General features: G+C 39.5%; 3 protein-coding genes across 5 annotated transcripts in view; 2 read left to right on the top strand and 1 right to left on the bottom strand.

The window, feature by feature from the left end:
* Positions 1-3,599: 3,599 nt before the first annotated feature.
* On the top strand, positions 3,600-8,411 carry tbxas1 (thromboxane A synthase 1 (platelet)). Its single transcript, XM_077596324.1, has 14 exons — positions 3,600-3,721; positions 4,519-4,644; positions 4,820-4,913; positions 4,999-5,051; positions 5,131-5,227; positions 5,301-5,417; positions 5,556-5,644; positions 5,708-5,856; positions 6,037-6,167; positions 6,233-6,547; positions 6,624-6,712; positions 6,788-6,925; positions 7,606-7,768; positions 7,912-8,411. Exons 2-14 carry the CDS (start codon positions 4,550-4,552, stop codon positions 7,996-7,998), a joined length of 1,617 nt encoding a protein of 538 aa, XP_077452450.1. The 5' UTR covers positions 3,600-3,721; positions 4,519-4,549; the 3' UTR covers positions 7,999-8,411.
* LOC144071330 (protein mono-ADP-ribosyltransferase PARP12-like) overlaps positions 7,770-20,826 on the bottom strand; it is a 15,144-nt gene continuing 2,087 nt past the window's right edge. Inside the window, exons 2-9 of the mRNA XM_077596325.1 lie at positions 11,343-11,475; positions 10,888-11,161; positions 10,707-10,805; positions 10,416-10,590; positions 9,622-9,799; positions 9,305-9,537; positions 9,069-9,128; positions 7,770-7,948 (exon numbers count right to left, since the gene is read on the bottom strand). Coding sequence (XP_077452451.1) covers positions 7,933-7,948; positions 9,069-9,128; positions 9,305-9,537; positions 9,622-9,799; positions 10,416-10,590; positions 10,707-10,805; positions 10,888-11,161; positions 11,343-11,475 — 1,168 coding nt within the window. The 3' untranslated portion in view covers positions 7,770-7,932. The remainder of the gene's footprint in view (positions 7,949-9,068; positions 9,129-9,304; positions 9,538-9,621; positions 9,800-10,415; positions 10,591-10,706; positions 10,806-10,887; positions 11,162-11,342; positions 11,476-20,826) is intronic.
* On the top strand, positions 12,087-20,475 carry LOC144071334 (uncharacterized). Of its 3 annotated transcripts, none has more exons than XM_077596332.1 (4): positions 12,087-12,349; positions 18,609-18,656; positions 18,746-19,311; positions 19,623-20,475. In XM_077596332.1, the coding sequence occupies exons 2-4, from the start codon at positions 18,641-18,643 to the stop codon at positions 19,656-19,658; spliced, it is 618 nt and encodes a 205-aa protein (XP_077452458.1). In that variant the 5' UTR covers positions 12,087-12,349; positions 18,609-18,640; the 3' UTR covers positions 19,659-20,475. The 3 variants fall into 3 exon arrangements, with proteins under 3 accessions (XP_077452458.1, XP_077452460.1, XP_077452459.1); XM_077596334.1 differs by lacking the exon at positions 12,087-12,349 and adding an exon at positions 14,457-14,488; XM_077596333.1 differs by lacking the exon at positions 12,087-12,349 and having other exon boundaries at positions 18,355-18,656.

Genomic DNA, 20,826 nt, shown 5'->3' with positions numbered 1-20,826 from the left:
GATTGGTGAAAAAATGTCCTCTTTATGGATTTGAATGAAAACTCACACCCACTGCAGCCCTTTGTGGAATGGTTTTCCAACCACTGGTATAGAGCATCAAATAATAAGTCCTCCAACTGAGGAGACTGCAGCTGAATGAATCATATTGTATTCTGTCGACCAATTTTCAAATCAGCTTTCATTTTAATCTTCACGACATACATTAACGTTGATGTTAATTCATGAGAAATTGTACATATTAATGATGTCCTGATCCGATTCTCAGTATTTTTGGAGTATCGGACGGCCAATGCAGCTATTTTTGGAATATCGGACAGTATCATAAGGATTGTGTAATATTTGTCAACAGAGCATTTCTTAAGGAAGTGCCAGCAAGACCCACATTAATAAAAAAAAAAACATGATTTGTCATTTACTGATTACATTATTTTTACTGGTTTAAAAATATGGACATCGGATGAGCATCGGTGAAACATAGTATTTTGAAACAATATTGGATCGGAAGTAAAAAATGAAAAAAATATTATCCACTTCCTTTATTCCCTGCATAGAAGACCATCCACTGTGTGAAAAGTAGAGCAATTTTTCTTTGGCAGTAAATGCGTCTTAGCAGTCCATATCCAAAACAATGTCTGAACATGTTATCACAGATGTGCTCATTCGGTTCAGCCATCATTTGTGAATATTTAGAAAAGATAACACAGATGCAATTCCTATTTTCATGATTTTGCACTAAGCATCCAGCCTCAACAGCTGCATGTTAATGAATAAATGAATTCATTTGAGCTGGCTTGATCCACAACCATCAGTCGACATCTCTCCCTCTTGTTAATGACCTCCATAATGGTGCAGACTTTAACGAGATTAACGGGAGGTGAAGTTACAATTTCTAGCAGTTGGTTGCCCATGAGCTGGATGAATCGTTGACTGCCAAAGACACCGTGAGACGTCAAATCCATTAAACTGGGAGGGCCGGAAGTGATCATTCAGTTTAAATGGATTGGATGCCTATTGCTGGAATGACACTGACAGAGTGAAAAAAGTAAGTAGCCTTTTAACAGCATTGTTCAGCCAAGATGTTCATACCCCGTACATATAAATACTTAAAAAGGGGAAAATCTTTGCTTTCCAAAATCACATTATTTTCTTTGTTTCTATTATTATATAGTTTATATAGTAATAACCTGTGATTCTCTGTTAAATATTTTCCTGATTTATTGAAGAAAAGCAGATTTTACTTGCCTGCGCCGCAGGAATTCCAAAGAGTTGAACTCCTAATATTTAGACAATATTCAGGTTTTGTAACATTCAATCAAATTTTCGAGGAATAAGCATCTTATCGGGGAGTTTCTTATGAGAGAATACCACAATATTCATTCATTTTCTGTACCGCTTATCCTCACGAGGGTTGCGGGGGCTGCTGGAGAATATCCCAGCTGACTTCGGGGAAAGGTGGGGGTCTCCCTGAATTGGTGGCCAGCCAATCGCAGGGCACGAGGAGACAGACAACCATTCACGCTCACACTCATACCTAGGGGCAATATACAGACTGTTCAACCAGCCTACCATGCATGTTTTTGGAATGTGGGAGGAAACTGGAATACCTGGAGAAAACCCACACAAGCCTGGGGAGAACATGCAACCTCCACACACTAATTCCACACAGGATTCCACACTAATTCCATAGACCGGAAAAATATGCTCTGTATATGCATACATACATTGTCATAGATGAGTATGAATTTCTGACTGATTGTAGGAGGGAGGACAGATCATTTCAATTCCAAGTGACCAGTGGCAAAGGCATTTGATTCCTCCTCTTCAAAAAAGTTGCATTTGTTTAGTTTGTTAGATTATTCCTTTGACCATTTTCGAAGATACTTGTTTGAAAACCTTCTACCTTCAATCCCCATCCAGGTCATATACTACAGTATACTCCATTTCTGGGTAGCATGGCGACCAGAGGCCAGGATCAAACATTAGAGGAGGGGAAGTCCATAATGGCAGTCAGTGGTTCTTTCATCTCTCCTCTAACATCCTAGCACATGCGCACCAATTCTTCATTCCCCCTCCCACCAGCTGAGGGGGTCCATACAAAGAAAGCTGTCGGCGGGAACTCTCTTTGTGGCCCGCAACTGTGTTTCTATTCTGCTGTAAATGATTTATCTTTGGTAACAAAACAGATCAAAGCAAATTTAGATATGCGCTCTAATTTGATATTCATCTCCTCCCCCTGATAAATATACAGAGTGCCTTCATGTCAACATTTTCTCTCTCACGGGATTTTACAAGCTCACGAAAAGTGTGATTTCACATTGCAACAAATGGCTTCATAGGTTATTTCCTTTAAGAATCCATCCTTTGTTTGTTCAAGGTGTACAGTTTTAACAAAATTGGATGAGGGATCTGGATGTAACTAAGAGTTCTTGTTAAATCATTTCACACTAGTTATTGGGTTTTCTCAGTGCAGGGTGCAAAACTTTTGTTAATTTACCTTAACACCTAAACCCGACTCTGTGTTTCTTGGTTATTAATCGGGGAAGGTGAATGATGCCTCTCAGTTGAAATAGATTGTGTCTAACTCCAATCAATGGCTATGAAAAATGATCATTCACTGCTCGCCCTCAGGGATCATACGCATTGGATGTCTGTTGCCGTCAATAGACTGAAACACGATCATTCATTGCCAATCCTCCGAGTTCAAATGGATTAGACAACTATCGCCGTCAATGGCACAGAAACAAGATCATTCCGACGGACAACCACGCAGAGAGGCAAAGAAGATCCCTGTGAAGAAGTGTGCCGGCTAATCCCCTCTACGCCCTCGCGAGGTCCCACCCTGACGTCAGTGTTATTTCTGTCCATCTCTAAGCCAGCGAGGGGTTATCATCTCTAATGCATTATTCACACATGCCTGTATCCACCAAGACAGGTTTTATCTGAAGAGGACAAAGCAACAATAACTCCTGCCTGGCTCACAAAGCCCTTATTTGAGAATACCACAGAATCTGACTTGACGTAGAATTTTTATTCATCCGTATTATTGAGTAACATAACACTATGTAACATAAACACCAATATTTTTGTCGCCCTTACTTAGAAGTCACTCTACCAGAGATGGAATACTCTTTATACATCACAATTGATTTAAGGTTTTGAAATTCATGAGCAGAACATGATCTTGCAGGAAACCCACATTGTTGTATTTTCATCTTGATTGACACCTAACATGAATTTCATACTTGTAAGTAATAAAGCAATTTTTATGATGGCCTTTGAAAGGCAGGATAAACCTCTTATCTGTGTCTTCATGACAAAATTCTTAAAAGAAATAAAAACATTAAAATAAAATAAAACAGTTTAAACTAGTAGGCAGAACCTACATAAAATTATGCGTGAATATCAATTATGTTCATGGTAACATTAAACATGCACTGAAAACTGAACCACTACAATGCCTGTTTTTTTTTGTTACAGCATTGGGTAAACGAAAGTTTACAATATTTTAATAAGCTTTTACTTTGGCTACAGTGCCCTTGCTTGAACCTACTTTCCTTAACTGCAATACTCTAATTGAACGTTAGGTGGTAGTATTTTACTTTTTCCACTGTTCGCCTGCGCAAGAGATGACGTGACGAAGACAAGGAAGCCCTGGCAAATCATAAATATGAGATTCGGATCATGTTAGACTTACTTATTTATTTCAAAATACAGAGAAAAGGTAAGCACTTACGTGATTTCAGATCAGGTGAGGACTATCGAGGGACACATTTGTTTTGTAACCCGACACTGCTTAAAAGAACAGTTCTGGAAGGTCAATATTGATGGAGGCGTTTCCATTCCAATGTTTACATGTCAAACCGAGGTGGCCATCAAAATTAAATGAAACCCTTTCCATACAATTACGGCATCGGCTTCATAATGTTCTCTCATGATTATCACGGGAATATGTTTTTTTTTTCCTTTTTAAGATTGTTCACGGTTAATATTGTGATCTATATACATGCGCAATATGACCGATCTGCTTAAATCAGTGTACCTTGTTAAATGTCTTCCAATGGTTTCTTAATTTTTAATTACATTTTTATCTTAACGTGGTTCCAAACCATTATCTTTGCTATCATATATTTTCTGTGGTTTCATTGATTGCATTTTAATTGAATTGAATGCCTTTATTGTCATTATACAATTGCAATGACATTTAAAATTTAAATAAACAGAGTGCATACATAAATAAGTAGTCATAAAAAATATTTATATTCAATAAAAATGAAGTGACGTAAGAAAAAGCATGTGAGGTAGCTACGGTGTTTTAGTGGAAGTATCAAAGTGCAAGTTAAAAATTTGCAGTGCTAAGACTGAAGTAAAAGTCTGAGAACATTCCTTCTTGATATGCATCTGGCAGTGTGATGGTATTTTAGCTATAGCGCAGTGACTGTACTAAAGTCTAGATTAGTTCCTCTGTGAATTTGTAAGTTCTTAAGTGTAATAATGACATAGAACATTTATTATTCACAGGCCAATTGGGGATTTTTTTTAGGATTGCATCATGGAGAGTATAGGTGACATTCTAAAGACATTCCACACAGACTTCAGCGGATTAACTGTGACACTGGGCCTCCTTTTCCTTGTTCTACTGTACTGGTGAGCTTAGATCTGATATTCTGATTCCTTCTACAATCACATTGAAAATATTTGTGAGAAGCCACAGCACACCTTGTTGGTGGTCAAAGTAGATCAGTCAGCTAATGATAATTGTGGGGGGAAAATGCCAGTATGTGCATTCATCTATTTTCTCTTTATTTTTTGTTGTTGTCAGGTATTCAATTTACCCCTTTTCAGTCCTCACCCGATGTGGAATCAAACATCCAAAGCCAGTGCCCTTCTTTGGCAATCTATTCCTATTTCGCCAAGTGAGTTACATGTTATGACTACGCAAATGAAATGCAAGTGCGCATATTACTTTTATGATCCCTTTTGTTCCATTTATCAACTCAGGGTTTTTTCCATCCCATGTCTGACCTGATAAAGACGTACGGTCGAGTTTGCGGGTAACATGATTCTTCGGTTTTGCGCCCTGACTTAAGTGTTATGAACGCGTCTCACCGCTCACCACGTGCTGTCTCTTAGCTATTATTTAGGAAGGAGAGCAGTGGTGATCGTAGCAGACCCCGACATGCTGCGACAAGTGATGGTGAGGGATTTCAGCAGTTTTCCCAACAGAATGGTAAGTGTAATCCACAATCCAACATAACGTTGTGTAAATGCAACTGGTGAAATGTTGTTCCTTTTGAATGTAGACCAATCGCTTTGCCAACAAACCTATGAGCGATTGTCTGCTCATGTTAAAGAACGAACGGTGGAAAAGAGTCCGCAGTATCTTGACACCATCCTTCAGTGCTGCTAAAATGAAAGAGGTGAGTGTGACAAAAGTGCTTTAGAAATGGGGGAAAAACTACCAGCCACTCACAGTTCAAATGGATTGGATTTCATCCAATGAGTTCATGAATGTACGGAAAATGTGTGCTCACGACGAGCCTTTTATGCTCCAGTAGATGGTTCCTCTCATCCAAACAGCGACAACTGCCCTGTTGAACAATTTGGATGTCTATGCAGAGTCAGGAGAGGCTTTTGACATTCACAGGTGAACGCAAATGTCAAACAAGAAAAGATGGAGCATTCCGGTGACTTCCTCTTTTGGTGTCAGGTGTTTCGGGTGCTTCACCATGGATGTCATAGGCAGCGTGGCGTTCGCAACACATGTGGACTCTCAGAACAATCCGGACGACCCCTTTGTCCGTCATGCTCAGATGTTCTTCTCTTTTTCTTTCTTCAGGCCCATCATGCTGTTTTTCAGTAAGGACAGTTTCTTTTTTTCCCATGTAATTATAACATGTCTTGGGAGCAATTTGTTAGTGTAATACACTTAACCATTTGTGGGAGAACTTTACTTTGGCCTGGGCAGAGAAAAAAAAAGAGAAATTACACCAGTGAGTGAGGTTTATTTGGTAAATTTGGGAAAAATGTGCTTCACAGTTGCTTTTCCACACATCATGGCTCCACTGGCAGGAATCATCCCCAACAAACGTCGTCACCAAATGAACGAGTTTTTCATCAACAGCATTCAGGGGATCATCAGAATGCGGGAGGAGCAACCTCCTGAGCAGGTTTGAGACCATCTTCTTAAATGTACAAATGGAGATGAAAACATATTGACTGCATCAATACGCAGAGGCGGCGGGATTTCCTCCAGCTGATGTTGGATGCGCGCAGCAGCCAAGACGCAGTTTCTTTGGAGGACCTCGATGCCGCCGAGTTCGAGCACGCGAGCCCGGAGGCTCACCTGCAGCTTCCGGAGTCATCTGCCCGTCGTCCTTCAAAAAAGGCGATAACGGAAGACGAGATCATCGGCCAAGCTTTCGTCTTCCTGCTGGCCGGCCATGAGACAAGCAGCAATACTCTGGCCTTCACGTGTTACCTCCTGGCGATCCATCCGGAGTGTCAGTGTCGAGTGCAGGAGGAAGTGGATGACTTCTTCAGCAAACACGTGAGCTTTCTTACGTTTTTTTGCTTGTTGTCTGTCTCATAAATCTGGCTATTCATCCTGTGATTTATCGCTTTAGGAGTCCCCTGACTACGCCAATGTCCAGGAGCTGAAATATTTAGATATGGTTGTGTGCGAAGCGTTAAGGCTCTATCCTCCTGGCTTCAGGTAGATGCAACGACAAATAGCAGTCCAAAAGGATATCGAGGCTAAAAACGATCATCTTTCACGACTTTCTTCAAGGTTTTCCAGAGAAATTGAACAGGACTGCATTGTGAATGGAGTGCACCTCCCAAAAGGAGCCATGGTGGAGATCCCAGTGGGATTTCTTCACTATGACCCGGAACACTGGCCTGAGCCAGAAAAGTTCATTCCTGAAAGGTATATGTTCCATTAGCCTATCAAGCCAGCCTGACTTTGGCTATGTACAATTTATTTGGTCTAGTCTGGTATTTTGTGGTTTGGGCTGAATTTCACATTTGATGACCAAAGCTGCCGCTAATAAGCACAGGCATCACAAAGTGTAATCTCACGTGCTGTGATTGGTCGGTTGATATTGAACCGCAGCGAAAACTGAATTGAAACCACAGAATACCAGACTGGCTTGGCAGGCTAATATTACAACATCTCATCTCATCTCATTTTCTGAATCACTTCATCCTCATTAGGGTCGCGGGGGGTGCTGGAGCCTATCCCAGCAGACTCCGGCCCGGAGGCAAGGGACACTCTGAATCGCAGGGCACAAGGAGACGGACAACCATTCATGTTCACACTCATACCAAGGGGCAATTTAGAGTGTCCAATCAGCCTACCATGCATGCTTTTGGAATGTGGGAAGAAACCGGAATACCCGGAGGAAACCCACACAGGCCCGGGGAGAACATGCAAACTCCACACAGGTGGACCGACCTAGACTTGAACCTAGGACCCCAGAGATGTGAGGCCGACGCGCTAACCACTCGTTCCACCGCGCCGCCTTATTCCAACATAATCATCATTTTCTTTAATGAACTGTCGGTATGTCACATTTCACCCTAACACCTCGTGGGATTCTTCTCTAGGTTCGTGCCAGAAGCTAAAATCGGTCGCCATCCGTTTGTGTACCTCCCTTTCGGGGCGGGACCACGCAATTGTGTGGGAATGAGGCTCGCTCAACTGGAGATCAAAGTGGCTCTGGTGCAACTCTTTCACAAGTTCAACATCACAACCTGCTCTGACACAAAGGTGGGTCCACCAATCTTTTATTCAATGCCATTGACACCACACAAGGAAACCTGGCAGCGATCATTTGCATCATCATCATTGTATCGCCATCAACAGCAGTATCCAAGTTTGTAAAATCGAAACACACATGTTTTCTTTTCCAGATTCCACTCGAGTTGAAGTCATCAAGCACCCTTGGACCTAAAAATGGCATTTTTGTCAAGATTACAAGGAGAGATCTGAAGTGTTAGTTACTTGCATTCTTTAAGCTGCTGATTTAGTTTTATTAGCGGATATTTGAAATTGAGTTACTGTTAGGTCTTATGACATGCTTATTGCATACAGCCATTTCTTGTGGGTGGCCACAGCTAACAATCGATTCGCATGACAGATTTTACGCCACATCCCTTTCCTTAAGCATCCCACAATCAAACTTTCACAATTGCAGCATTCTGCTCCGACCACTGAGATGACATTCTTTTTAACAATAGGGAAAATAATTATGTTTCTAAAATAGTCATCAGAATGACGAACGCAATATGCTGCTAAATTTTGAAAAAAGAATGGTGTTTTGGGAAAATGAGAAATGCCTTGTTTTCTTCTTCAGGAATTTGAGGACTATGTATATTCTAAAATCTACATTAAACTATACAATATAACTATTCATTTTTTCAGTTATTCAATGTGCAACAATAAGTAAAAAATTGAATTTTATATCCCCTAACACATTTCTCAGCTTTAATAACAAAAAGATTCTGCACATTTAAGTCTGTGGGGAGTGCAAATATGGATGACCAAATGTAAAGACATTATTACTGCATATACAATTAACATTTGTAACAAATTTACTTATTTGGTGGCGCCAGTTCGAGACCTCTTTCTAGTTGTTTTTTTCGTTGCACAGCAATAAAAGCCAACCGTCGAAAGCAACACGAACGATATTAAAATCAATCCAAAACAATCAGTGAGGCATTGCATCATGATGGTTCATCCATTTACACTTACTACATACACTCATTTTGCACTCAAATCAGTAAAGTGGGTCAAATTCCATGCGTCATATGATTTGAAGCAAGCTACGAAACAGTGCTCAAGGGTGAGAAAAAAAAACGAGTTTTGTAAGTTTTCCAGCCCGCATTAGAGGGCCAAAAACCTGTAAATAATTGGAAATGGGCAGAATAGTGATGTATTTTTGGTTTATAGGAAGTAGGTGAACTGTCTTTTATTTACTATTTTCTTTCAGCTTAAGTTTCTGTCACAACTTTTTTTTATGATGGCATACTTCTCCCTCTGAAGAAAATGAAAGAAACTGCTGACTTACACAGGTGTTTTTTGGTGTCCGTCGGGACGAGCACCAGCACTCGTTTTGTCCTTTGTTTCTCTAGACCAGGAAAAAAAACGAAGAAAAAAAATGTCATTTGAGCCCCACATCCAAAGTTTAGTCTCAAATACAAGTAATGTGACCCAAACAAATGATAAATTGGGTTCAGGCATATCCATTGAAACAACGGGAGTCCATGAGAAAAAGAAGATGAAAAAGAAAGAAACTACAATTACTTCTCCAGCAAGGACTTCATATCAGCAGGGGACACAAAGTGAGGTCTCCTCCGAACTTCCCGCCTGGTAAGATAGTTGATATTTTCCTGATACATCCGTTGAGTTCCTGCTGGACTGAAGCGAATCACATAGTCTTCTTCACCAGCAGAGAAAGCTACTTGTGCCTTTTGGTTTGCCATGTATTTATTCTCCAGCTCCTTGGAAGTGATAGAGGCCTCCGTGTTAGAGGCGCACTAAAGAGACAAATGAGAAAAATCCATTTGAGGGACCCACTTTGCAACATTTAAACTTTGGCCGAGCCAAGACCCTCAGCTGACCTCTCCAAACTCATGCCATTGTCCATCGAGATCCCTCCAGTACCAGAGCCAGCGTGTTGTCAGAATAAAGTGATCGGGCTTGGTGACAGAGGACAGTGTGGACAGGCGGCGCACAGGAGAACCATTACAAGTCATCCCAATGAAGTCCACCGATTGTCTTCCATCAGCTTGGGGCGTACTTAAAGAAAATAGTCGCAACGTATTTCAGTGGTACAAGCAAATTAAATGCCGTAGTAAAGTTGCATGGAAACATTTGTCTATATAATAAATTTTGGAATGAATACTCCAAATCTTTGTAATAAATTACCCAATAACTTTTAGAGGGCGGCCTGGGGGATGAGTGGTTAGCGCGTTGGCCTCAAAGTGGGAGTCCTGGGTTCAAATCCAGGTCAGTCCACCTGTGTGGAGTTTGCATGTTCTCCCCGGGCCTGCGTGGGTTTTCCCCGGGTAATCCGGTTTCCTCCCACGGTCCAAAGACATGTATGGTAGGCTGATTGGACACTCTAAATTGCCCCCAGGTATGAGTGTGAGCGTGAATGGTTGTTTGTCTTGTGTGCCCTGCAATTGGCTGGCCACCAATTCAGGGTGTCGCCCCGCCTCTGGCCCGAAGTCAGCTGGGATAGGTTCCAGCACCCCCCACGACCCTAGTGAGGATAAAGCGGTTCAGAAAATTCGATGAGATAACTTTTAGCTCACAAAAATCTCATCAAAACTGGATACCTACTTCAATTTCTATTTGAATGCAAAGGCATCAAAACACAGGTGAATGCAAAGAAAATACATAATATACAAACCTCATGTAGAAAGACTCTGCGCTTAATTGCTGGTATTCATCATTTGACTCTTTTGCTGGGTTACAATAGGCCTTCTCAATGGCCTCCATGTCGTTTAAGTCTTTCCAGGAATTAGAACTTTCCAAAACCTGCCATCTATAAGGTAATTGCCAGTGTTGGCGGACACATTTCTCTGCTAGAAATGACAAAAACATGATTTAAAAAGCAACAGACTGCAATTGGTTCTGCAGAGAGAAAAATTCGGAATTGAATTGAAACAAAATTTACGGAGGGGATCCTTATGCTTTTTACCTTTATATTTACAGAGTTTTGTCAGAAAGAAGAGGCAGATCTCCAGCTTGTCAGAATCACTCACTGGTTTTCCTTTAATCATCAAGCCAGCGGAATTTTCTAAAAATATTGCACATGACAAACAGCACATATTGGACTCAAAGGGTACAAGCAAGTGATGATTATGATTTTTTTTAAATACCAGAAGCAGCAGCAGCAGCAGGCCTTTCGTCGTGGTCACCCATGATGATGCATTTATTTTTGTATATTTTGGGGAGTGTCATTATGAACCTTAGACTGAACTTTACAAAACTTCGGTGCCCCTCTGCATTAATCTGGTGGGTTCTAGAACACGACGATCCCTGTTTACAGTTTCCTGTGGTGATAAAGGACTTGCAGATGTGAAGCTTGTGGCACCTAGAGCTGAAGCTGCACAAACCGTTTACTCCCTCACCGAGATTGTAGTGAGTGCATATCTAGGGGAAAGTACAGATACATTTCAACTGAGTGTGCTGATACTAGAAGATTATGTTTCATGTGATACACCTATCCATTTGGACTGGGAACGCCTGTTGCAACTAATCACTGCTAGCCCTCCCAGTCAAAATGGCGATCATTATTAACGGCAGCCATTGAGTTAACGGCAGCACTACTCACCTCAGGAAGAAGGTAGGGATCGTTCTGTAATAACAGTTGGAACAGCTGTTTTTCTGAAAGGTTTTGGAGGTCCAGTTTCTTCAAAAGCTCTGCGTTGTGTATGTTAATCGAGTGTGGCTGTTTACACTTGGTTCTAAAAAAAAATGAAAAAGAAAAAATGAAAAGGAAAAGTTGTGTTTTTTTATTAAGGGCCTCCTAGATAGGCAGTTTCATAAGAAATAAATGTTCTCAAGTATAATATGATTGCACTTGGAGTGTATTTTTTCCACTAATATTACCATATCCATTCCTACAGTGACCATTACAACAGCTAAATTTATTTTATTTTGTTATTTTTCTTTACATGCATGAGTGTATGGGATTGTAAATTAATCTGAACATTTCTTTCCCAAACCTGAAGTATGACATTAGCATCATGAGGCAGATTTGCAACATTTCCACCTCACGGCCATCTACATTTTCAAAAAAATTTCACTCATCTTCTTATACGTCCCTCTATTCTGATACTTTTTAATGCTAATAAACAAAATGTAATGACGTGATCAATGTCATCCATACATGCAAGCCTTTAGCATGATTTTTGTGTCTAAAACCTGTACTGACTAAAGATTAAAAGAGGCTGAATGCTCAAAGGAGGCACCCACCCCGGGGGACAAGTGTTTGGCATGATGAATAGATAAACAGGATTGGCGGAATGTTGCATATTCCTGTTTTAGAGGTTTTGGTTTGCATCATTCTCAAGGTTCACCATTTGTCCTTTCACATTGTATTGACATGTAGAAATGTGCAAATTCATTACCTTCATTTTTTTTCCATCTTTCCATTCACTATCACAATAGTTGTGATGGTGCAAAAAAATCAAGTTAGTCACTTTCTGTTCTTGTTTTCCATTACATGGAAACGTGACGTCTGTGTGTAAATGACTGGGTGCGGCTTTCTGGTATTTTTGTTGTCGCGAGTGAATACGGAAGACAAACAGGTGCTCCCCACTGACCAAACAAGCACAGGTAAGCTTTGGTATAATTTAAATACGCATACAATATTTGCTAAACTGCTGTAAAATAATGATGTCATTGAACATAAGGAACTTACTCATAATGTCTGTTACAAAAATATTGCTTTGTGTGGCTTTATACAGATAGTTTACAGACCAAAATAGTCAATCATTTGTTATACGTTGATTGCCTGCTTATGTACTGTTTTGTAAAACAAGCTTTGTTGTCCTATTTCATTGTTATTTTTGAATGCTTTGGTCTTGCTTTAATATACCGTAAAACCTCTAGTTCAACGGCATGCAGTTCTATTGTTCAAACTTTCCCCCGTAGTGCCGTTCAATTAGAGGGTGCCGCTCTATTTTTCGACTAACTGGTCAGAATTTTGAGAAGATGCGGTAAATTTTATGGATGAAAAGAGAAACCAGCTAACATATACATATTTATTTAACAAAAGGCACAAATACAAGACGATTACTAGGTAACTAATTACAAATTCACTGGTGAAAATCAAGCGAGAGGTCGCTGTTGTAGCTGTCCTCGTCATTCACATCACCTTCCGCATTAGCGTCGAGTGTCTGAGTGAATTCACGTTCATCGTTGCCAGCATAGTGACGTTTAATTAAAGGTGCCGTTCAATTAAAGGGTGCCATTCTATTTTCAATTCTTCCACCAAGGTGCCGCTCAAATAGAGGTTTTACGGCAAATATATGTATATGTTTTGACGAAAGTTTGGCGACACTCTTTTTCCTTGTCGACGATAATGTCAAATATTTATTCATCTTATTAGACGTGCTTCATAACTGAGCAAAGAATACCCCGAGATTTGGTACAAACGTAAAGCTGGCATGCAAAATGACTTGAATGGCTGGACATTGTAAGGCTTTTTCTTTAAAAAAAAAGTGGTCTATGTAAAGTAAAGCTTTTATTTGTTTAAAAAATAAATACTATGTATATATAGTCAGGCTTTTTTCTTTAAAAATGACCATGTATATGAAGGGTTTTTATTAAAAAATGACCATGTATAGTAAGGCTTTTTTATTTAAAAAAAACAACCATGTACAGTAAAGCGTTTTTCTTAAAAGACGACATAGTATAGTAAGGCTTTTTTTCTTAAAAAATGACATAGTATTGTAAGGCTTTTTTCTTAAAAAAAACGACAGAGTATTGTAAGGCTTTTTTTCGTAAAAAACGACATAGTATAGTAAGGCTTTTTTCTTAAAAAACAGCATAGTATAGGCTTTTTTCTTTAAAGACGACATAGTATAGTAAGGCTTATTTTCTTTAAAAACGACACAGTATAGTAAGGCTTTTTTGTCTTTAAAAACGACATAGTATAGTAAGGCTTTTTATTTACAAAAAAGATCATGTATAGTAAGGCTTTTTTCTTAAAAAATGACCATGTATAGTAAGGCTTTTTTGTTTAAAAAAGACCATGTATAGTAAGGCTTTTTTTCTTAAAAAACGACATAGTATAGTAAGGCTTTTTTTCCTAAAAAAACGACATAGTATAGTATGGCTTTTTCCCCCTAAAAAACGACATAGTATAGCATGGCTTTTTTTCTTGAAAAACGACATAGTAGAGGAAGGCTTTTTCCCTAAAAAACGACATAGTATAGTATGGCTTTCCCCCCTAAAAAAACGACATAGTATAGTATGGCTTTTTTCCTTTAAAAAACGACATAGTATAGTATGGCTTTTTTTCTTAAAAAACGACATAGTATAGTAAGGCTTTTTTTCTTAAAAAACGACATAGTATAGTATGGCTTTTTTTCTTGAAAAACGACATAGTAGAGGAAGCCTTTTTTTTCTTAAAAAACGATATTGTATAGTAAGGCTTCTTTTCTTAAAAAACGACATAGTATAGTAAGGCTTTTTTTCTTTAAAAAATGACATAGCAAGTAAGGCTAAGAGAGTCGGAGAATAAATCTGACTTCTGATTCTTCACCTTCTAGTTGTTGCTGTGGTCCACTGGCAAAATCATTAGGTCAGAACAAGAGGCGGGAATCAGGAGTGAGTTCAATTCCACTCGTTGCAATTCTCAAATTGATTATTGAGGTAATGAAAAGGATAAATACAACTTCCAACTTTACTGTGGTGCAGTGGCAAAGACAATGGGTCAGAACTTCAGGTGGACTCTAGTTCACATCAGAAGTGAGTTTGATTCCACTCTTCGCAATTCTCAAATTGTTTATTGAGGTAATGAAAAGGATAGATATAACTTCCAATCACATCATTTCCGAAGTGACTGTGGTCCAGTGGCAAAGACAATGGGTCAGAACTTCAGGTGGACTCGAGTTCAAATATGGAATGACTTCAATTCCACTCTTTGCAATTCTCAAATTGTTTATTGAGGTAATGAAAAGGATAGATATAACTTCCAATCACATCGTTTCAGAAGTCACTGTGGTCCAGTGGCAAAGACAATGGGTCAGAACTTCAAGTGGACTCAAGTTCAAATCAGGAATGAGTTCAATTCCACTCTTTGCAATTCTCAAATTGTTTATTTAGGTAATGAAAAGGATAAATATAACTTCCAATCACATTATTTCAGAAGTCACTGTGGTCCAGTGGCAAAGACAATGGGTCAGAACTTCAGGTGGACTCAAGTTCAAATCAGGAATGAGTTCAATTCCACTCTTTGCAATTCTCAAATTGTTTATTGAGGTAATGAAAAGGATAGATATAACTTCCAATCACATCATTTCAGAAGTCACTGTGGTCCAGTGGCAAAGACAATGGGTCAGAACTTCAGGTGGACTCAAGTTCAAATCAGGAATGAGTTCAATTCCACTCTTTGCAATTCTCAAATTGTTTATTTAGGTAATGAAAAGGATAAATATAACTTCCAATCACATCATTTCAGAAGTCACTGTGGTCCAGTGGCAAAGACAATGGGTCAGAACTTCAGGTGGACTCAAGTTCAAATCAGGAATGAGTTCAATTCCACTCTTTGCAATTCTCAAATTGTTTATTTAGGTAATGAAAAGGATAAATATAACTTCCAATCACATCATTTCAGAAGTCACTGTGGTCCAGTGGCAAAGACAATGGGTCAGAACTTCAGGTGGACTCAAGTTCAAATCAGGAATGAGTTCAATTCCACTCTTTGCAATTCTCAAATTGTTTATTTAGGTAATGAAAAGGATAAATATAACTTCCAATCACATTATTTCAGAAGTCACTGTGGTCCAGTGGCAAAGACAATGGGTCAGAACTTCAGGTGAACTCAAGTTCAAATCAGGAATGAGTTCAATTCCACTCTTTGCAATTCTCAAATTGTTTATTTAGGTAATGAAAAGGATAGTTATAACTTCCAATCACATCATTTCCGAAGTCACTGTGGTCCAGTGGCAAAGACAATGGGTCAGAACTTAAGATGGACACAAGTTCATATCAGGAGTGAGTTCAATTCCACTCTTTGCAATTCTCAAATTGTTTATTGAGGTAATGAAAAGGATAAATATAACTTCCAATCACTTCATTTCAGAAGTCACTGTGGTCCAGTGGCAAAGATATTGGGTCAGAATTTAAGGTGGACACAAGTTCATATCAGGAGTGAGTTCAATTCCACTCTTTGCAATTCTCAAATTGTTTATTGAGGTAATGAAAAGGATAGTTATAACTTCCAAAGACTTCATTTCAGAAGTCACTGTGGTCCAGTGGCAAAGATATTGGGTCAGAATTTAAGGTGGACACAAGTTCATATCAGGAGTGAGTTCAATTCCACTCTTTGCAATTCTCAAATTGTTTATTGAGGTAATGAAAAGGATAGTTATAACTTCCAATCACTTCATTTCAGAAGTCACTGTGGTCCAGTGGCAAAGATATTGGGTCAGAACTTAAGGTGGACACAAGTTCATATCAGGAGTGAGTTCAATTCCACTCTTTGCAATTCTCAAATTGTTTATTGAGGTAATGAAAAGGATAAATATAACTTCCAATCACTTCATTTCAGAAGTCACTGTGGTCCAGTGGCAAAGATATTGGGTCAGAATTTAAGGTGGACACAAGTTCATATCAGGAGTGAGTTCAATTCCACTCTTTGCAATTCTCAAATTGTTTATTGAGGTAATGAAAAGGATAGTTATAACTTCCAAAGACTTCATTTCAGAAGTCACTGTGGTCCAGTGGCAAAGATATTGGGTCAGAATTTAAGGTGGACACAAGTTCATATCAGGAGTGAGTTCAATTCCACTCTTTGCAATTCTCAAATTGTTTATTGAGGTAATGAAAAGGATAGTTATAACTTCCAATCACTTCATTTCAGAAGTCACTGTGGTCCAGTGGCAAAGATATTGGGTCAGAACTTAAGGTGGACACAAGTTCATATCAGGAGTGAGTTCAATTCCACTCTTTGCAATTCTCAAATTGTTTATTGAGGTAATGAAAAGGATAAATATAACTTCCAATCACTTCATTTCAGAAGTCACTGTGGTCCAGTGGCAAAGATATTGGGTCAGAATTTAAGGTGGACACAAGTTCAAATCAGGAGTGAGTTTAATTCCACTCTTTGCAATTCTCAAATTGTTTATTGAGGTATTGAAAAGGATAAATATAACTTTCAATCACATCATTTCAGGAGTCATTGTGGTCCAGTGGCAAAGACAATGGGTCAGAATTTAAGGTGGACACAAGTTCAAATCAGGAGTGAGTTCAATTCCACTCTTTGCAATTCTCAAATTGTTTATTGAGGTATTGAAAAGGATAAATATAACTTTCAATCACATCATTTCAGGAGTCACTGTGGTCCAGTGGCAAAGACAATGGGTCAAAATATAAGGTGGACACAAGTTCAAATCAGGAGTGAGTTCAAGTCCACTCTTTGCAATTCTCAAATTGTTTATTTGGTAATGAAAAGGATAAGTATAACTTCCAATCATGTATAGGCGGGCCGCCTCGTGGTGTAGTGGGTTAGTCACCTGCCTGCGACGTGGGTGTCGAGGGTTCACGTCCCGGTGTCGCCAGTCAACGACTGTATGGTGTCGGCAGTCGGCCGAAGGCCGACTGTCGAACACCACCAGGAACCCCCCCCTCCCAACTGTCTTCCGGTCAGCCAAAGGCTGACCGGAAATATTGTTTTGCTGAAAAAAATGACTAAGTCTTTATTTGAATGAAAAAAGGATTACCCATTTACTGAACTACTAGTGTAGTGATTAGTCAAACGAGAGCGGGATTCGAACCCCATCTCCCACATGGCAGTCAAATCCACTAACTTGAGGTCTGTCTGACCCATTGTCTTTGCCACTCGACCACAGTGACTTCTGAAATGAGATTATTGGAAGTTATATTTATCATATTCATCACCTCAATAAACAATTTGAGATTTGCAAAGAGTGGACTTGAACTCACTCCAGATTTGAACTTGTGTCCAACTTCAATTTCAACCCATTGTTCTTGCCACTGGACCACAGTGTCTTCTGAAATGATGTGATTGGAAGTTATATTTATCCTTTTCATTACCTAAATAAACAATTTGAGAATTGCAAAGAGTGGAATTGAACACATTCCTGATTTGAACTTGAGTCCACCTGAAGTTCTGACCCATTGTCTTTGCCACTGGACCACAGTGACTTCTGAAATGATTTGATTGGAAGTTATATCTAACCTTTTCATTACCTCAATAAACAATTTGAGAATTGCAAAGAGTGGAATCAAACTCACTTCTGATTTGAACTTGAGTCCACCTGAAGTTCTGACCCATTGTCTTTGCCAATGGACCACAGTGACTTCTGAAATGATGTGATTGGAAGTTATATCTATCCTTTTCATTACCTCAATAAACAATTTGAGAATTGCAAAGAGTGGAATTGAACTCACTCCTGATTTAAACTTGAGTCCACCAGAAGTTCTGACCATTTGTCTTTGCAACTGGACCACAGTGACTTCTGAAATGAAGTGATTGGAAGTTATATTTATCCTTTTCATTACCTCAATAAACAATTTGTGAATTGCAAAGAGTGGAATTGAACTCACTCCTGATGCCCACCTCAAGTTCTGAATCAATATTTTTGCTACTGGACCACAGCAATAACTAGGAGAAGAATCAGAAGTCAGATTTATTCTCCGACTTTCTTAGCCTTACTATACTATGTCGATTTTTTTAAGAAAAAAGCCTTACTATATGTATTCTATTATTGAAGTCATTGATGGTTTTTATTTTGTCTATTTGTTTTTCTTTTTCTTGTTTCTTCGGTTTGGACGGTAAACTATCTTGGCGGCGGAAAGAAAAAAAACAACAACCTGACATTGATTTTTCTTCATGTTTTTCCAGAATTTACGACAAACCACGACGTGTAACTAACTATGTGGCCAAATCAAGGTATCCAGGCATATGCACATGATTCTATGATTCTTGGGTGATTACATGTTGCTTAGTGAGAGTGAATATCATGTGTGTATTATCATCAGGTTCATCGAACCCAGCTTATCCTCCTGGCTACAACCCCGCAGACCCACCCCCCTACTCATCTTTGTATCCCCAGCCCCCTCAACTTCAACAATACCTGCCACCCCAGTATACATCAGGTGTCAACTCGGGCATGTTACCTAAGGCCTCCCACGTTGCGACATCTAACACAGGATTTTCTGGACCGCACCCCAACCCGGTAGCACCCCCTGGGTATCCGGTAGCACCCACTGGGTATCCGGTAGTGCCTGCTGTATATCAGATAGCACCCACTGGATATCCGGTAGTGCCTGCTGGATATCGGATAGCATCCACTGGATATGTGGTAGACCCAGTAGGAGTCATCCAACCCAGGGTCCCCCTGTGCAACCCAAAAGGCTACCACCACTACAAGGGCCATCACTGCCATAGGGGGGTCAACCCGTTATATCCCTTGAACAGGGGAAGTATTGGGGGTGGCCTAGTAGGCTTGACCATGGGACTGTTGACACACAAAGTCCAAAAAAAGATGAAGAAAGGAAAAAAGCTGAAGAAGGTGCACAAGATGTATAAGTATGATGACTACAAGGTGAGGCTAATATCACCCCAACATTGCATTTCTTGGAATTTCAATTTAAACCGTGTCTGACCAGAGCAAAAAAAACAACAACTTACTACTTTAAAAAAATAAAAAATAAACTGTGGAAGCCCCAACCAGCTATTATGACAGTTAATTACATTATACATTATCTGCATTGCTTGTTTAAAGCCAGTGGCTGAGATTTTTTTTAATCTACTGTATTATATGATACATTTAAAACGTTTTTGGTTTAATCAATCAACATTCATTCATTCTTTCTCTTGCATTGCATTAATAATCTGATTTATCTTTGCTAACAGTGCTACTCTTCGAGCAGCAGTAGCGACTGCGACTGAGATCAACACTTACAAGACCATCTTTCAAATTAACAGGGGCTGAACAACTGCTCAGTTCTAGAATCCTATATGTTAACACAATTTCTGCTCCATGGCATTATCAATTATTTTTTAACTGGATTTGTGAAATGTTGCGTGTCTCTCTTCTACAAGTTATGTCGGATCACTCTTCAAATAAAGCTATTTGGTCTTTTAATTCACAATAGGTCATGATTATTCTGATTCATTCATTTTTCTTATGGTCATGGGGGCGGAGGGCGTGGGTGGGTGGGATCTGGGGGTAGGTGCTGCAGCCTATCCCAGCCGACTATGGGCCACATGCAGGGGACACCCTGAATGGGTTGCCAACCAATCAGAGGGCAAAAGGAGCGGGACAACCATTAACGCTAACACTCACACGTAGAGACAATTTAGAGTATTCAAATAGCATACCACACGCTTTTGGGATGTTGGTGGAAACCGGAGTACCCGGTGAAACCCCACGAAGGCCCACGGAGAACATGCAAACACCACACAGGAAGGTCAGAACCCCCTGTGGCTTGAACCCTCGATTATTAAATTTATAAATGTAATTTGGAAAACTGGAAAACCTTAAACTTTGTTGAATTAAACATCTATAAAACAAAGGACCACTGTAGGTGCAGGATATTGTGGGAGTATTGTTTCGTGTTTCCCTGTACTGGATTGAGTGAGTAATGGTTTCCCTGTTCGTTCGGTGTGCATCTCCTGTGTTTAGTTTTTATCAAGCTAATTGTGTCCCAGTTTTTATTATTTTGTATGATTATTTTGTCATTAAAATACTAAGTTGTGCACCAAACAGCACTTCCCTCTCTTTTTTATGCTTCCCACATCGTTGGTTCGACTTTGCTGCGCAGCTGAGGCAAATTCATGACAGTAGCTGGTTTGTATTATAACTCAAATCATGTAGTATGTATTCCCACTTTAATTTAATGGCTAATTTTGTAGCAGCTCCTTAACACAGTGCCCCTTTGTTCTGCAAATTCACCCTTGTATCTTAGGACTCATAATTCTTCATTTGGAGCTCTGGTTGTCTCAAGCTTGTGATGGGGTGGAGTGGAGGGTGGGATGTTCCGCCTCAGGCCTCGGTGCCCGATACCATAAGAAGAATCCTACCATTATTTTCAAGCACCTGAGCATTTACAGACAG

The sequence above is a fragment of the Stigmatopora argus genome, chromosome 3, assembly GCF_051989625.1.
Source record: "Stigmatopora argus isolate UIUO_Sarg chromosome 3, RoL_Sarg_1.0, whole genome shotgun sequence".
In the NCBI taxonomy this organism is placed as follows: Eukaryota; Metazoa; Chordata; class Actinopteri; order Syngnathiformes; family Syngnathidae; genus Stigmatopora; species Stigmatopora argus.
Note: the sequence above shows the minus strand (reverse complement) of the source record. Positions and strands in the feature narration are given on the sequence as shown.